Raw genomic sequence first — 2,492 nt, 5'->3', positions numbered from 1 at the left:
CCCACTATTAGAACTCCCTACATTGTTCAATAAGAAGAACCCCCCCCATCGTTGTCTATTGTAAACACCCTATACACCCCATCCCATCGTATTTCATTATTAAATTCCCACCACTTCCTTTTTTTTTCCTTTAATAAAGAAATTAATTGGAACCCCAGCTGTGTGGTAATTGCTCCCCAAGATCCCATATACCTGCAGGCAGGGACACTTTTATACAGGAATTAGATACAGTGCTAATTGCTAAGTTATCTGCCAAAACCCAAGAGATTTCTAGAGCACAAGAAGCCCCTGGAATCATGGTCAAATTTCAGCCACCCTAACAAAATCTGAAATGTCTCCCTTGCAGCTAAGGATGGGAGGAGGGAGGTGGAAATGATCCAGTAAGTGACAGGGGGAGGGGCAGAGAGGGGCAAGTGATAGGGGCAGAGCAGGGGCACAGCCTTGGCCGAAGAGGTAGAGTAAGGGGTGAGGTCTTGGAGGTCCAGTTACCAGCAATTAGAAAGGTGGCCACCGAACGAATTGTACATAAATTGATGATTTGATGTCTTTTTGATTGATCAGTAAGTGATTCAAGGAAGAGAGCACAGCAAAACATCACCAGGCAGCTCTGCATGATGCTCGGTCTGAGATCCAGAGCACAAGCAGAAAACTTCAGGTCCCTTTATGAGGTAAGAGCTGGAGCACCCTGTCCCGGATCCCTTTGGTCCTTACCCCGTAGATGATGGGGTTTAACATGGGGGGAACCAGGAGGTACATGTTGGCTATGAGAATGTGGAAATGCAGGGGCACATTGTGGCCAAACCGGTGTGTGAGGAAGGAGAATAGAGCTGGGATGTAAAAGGCTAAGATGGCACAGATGTGGGAGCCACAGGTCCCAAATGTCTTTAGCTGGGCGTCCTTTGTGGGGAGGTGGAAGATGGCCCAAAGGATATGGGTGTAGGACACAGCAATAAAAGACACATCCAATCCAATAACAGAGAATACCACAAAGAGCCCGTAGTAACTACTGACATGGATGTCGGTGCAGGACAGCTTCACCACGGCTATGTGCTCACAATATGATTGTAGGATAATATTAGTTGTACAATATGGCCAACTTCTTGCTAGAAAAGGATAGGGCAGTGTGAGCATGCCACTGCGCAGCACCACAGCTAGGCAGATCCTGGCCACTACCGGGTTTGTCAGGGTGGTGGAATGTCTCAGGGGATCACAGATGGCCACGTAACGATCAAAAGCCATGGCCACGAAGATCCCAGACTCCATCGCTGAGAAGCAGTGAATGAAGTACATCTGGGTGAGGCAGGCTGTAATAACCTTAGTCCCAGATTTGGACCTTAGCGTCCAAAATATGGGGGTTAGCATGAAAAAACCTCCAAGCTTAGTTACCAGCTTGGACCTGGTACCTGCTGCCACCACCCAAAAAATTAGAGTGTTTTGGGCGGGAGGGGAGGGCAGCCTCCAGCTGATATGATATTCCAGGCAGGACTGAATCTCCATTAGACAAAGCTTAAAGAAGAGAATGACCAGGAGTCATTCCCATTTTTGCCCAGGCACCCCTGACTGACCTTACCGAGGCCAGCCAGGAGCACTCACGAGACAACGATGACAGCTATCAGTCATAGTGTACCATCTGGAAAGGAAAAGAAAGCGATGCTGCTGTGCAGTGCCGCAGCACCATGTCTGCCAGCAGCATCCAGTAGACATACGGTGACAGCGAATAAAGGCCAGAAAGGATTTTTTTCCCTTTGTTTTCACAGAAGGGGGGGGGGCGACGGTGATGACATATACCCTGAACCACCCGCAACAATGTTTTTGACTCTTCAGGCTTTGGGAGCTCAGCCCAGAATTCAAATGCTAATGTCCCAACAGAGAGAGGGGAGGAGGTAATTCCATGGGGTGGTAAGCCAGAAAAAGCAGGTTTGTAAGAGCTGCTGAGAAAATAAAAACCTCTTAGCCCAGAGAGCACAGATCACAATCTCTAGCAAAGGAGGATGGGGAAGGTCCCAGTGCTTAGCGTAGGGATTGCAGGGAAAGACCAGGAGTGAGTGTGTAAATGTTTTGCATGCGCATAACACTGGGGTTGGGAAGCAGCTCCACAGAGAGCTAGCCAACATGCAAAGTCCCCAGTAGTAGGGTGTTGAGGCAAAGGCACCTAATTAGCCTCTGCTCAGCCCTGCCCCCAATCAGGGGAAATAGATTGTGGCTGGGGAGAAGCCTGGTGCCTGGCCTTTAGAACTGCCTGCACCTGCGGGCCGGAGGGTTTAAGGGCTATGAAGGCTGGCTGGCAGCCAGAAGAAGGAGGAATGGCCAGGGCAAGGCCAGTCTCCAGGCTGAGGGCAGACTCTGTTTAGGAGAGGAGATGGTCAGGCCTGCAAGCTGTACATAGTATATCACTGGTGGTGGGAGAATGTTGTGTAAATAAAGCCACTAGTGCTGCATAACTAGGTCTCTCTGAGTTTTATTGGGGCAGCCAGTGGGCCCCAGGAAGAGGG

At 49.7% G+C, this 2,492-nt stretch overlaps 1 protein-coding gene across 1 annotated transcript; it reads right to left on the bottom strand.

The window, feature by feature from the left end:
- Positions 1-651: 651 nt before the first annotated feature.
- On the bottom strand, positions 652-1,272 carry LOC127044580 (olfactory receptor 52L1-like; the record flags this gene model as incomplete). Its single annotated transcript, XM_050939647.1, has 1 exon — positions 652-1,272. A coding segment is annotated over one exon (621 nt), but the record flags the coding sequence as incomplete, so codon positions are not given.
- Between the last annotated feature and the right edge of the window lie 1,220 nt (positions 1,273-2,492).

The sequence above is a fragment of the Gopherus flavomarginatus genome, chromosome 1 (assembly GCF_025201925.1).
Source record: "Gopherus flavomarginatus isolate rGopFla2 chromosome 1, rGopFla2.mat.asm, whole genome shotgun sequence".
Classification (NCBI taxonomy): domain Eukaryota; kingdom Metazoa; phylum Chordata; order Testudines; family Testudinidae; genus Gopherus; species Gopherus flavomarginatus.
This window is presented reverse-complemented; position numbering and strand designations above follow the sequence as displayed.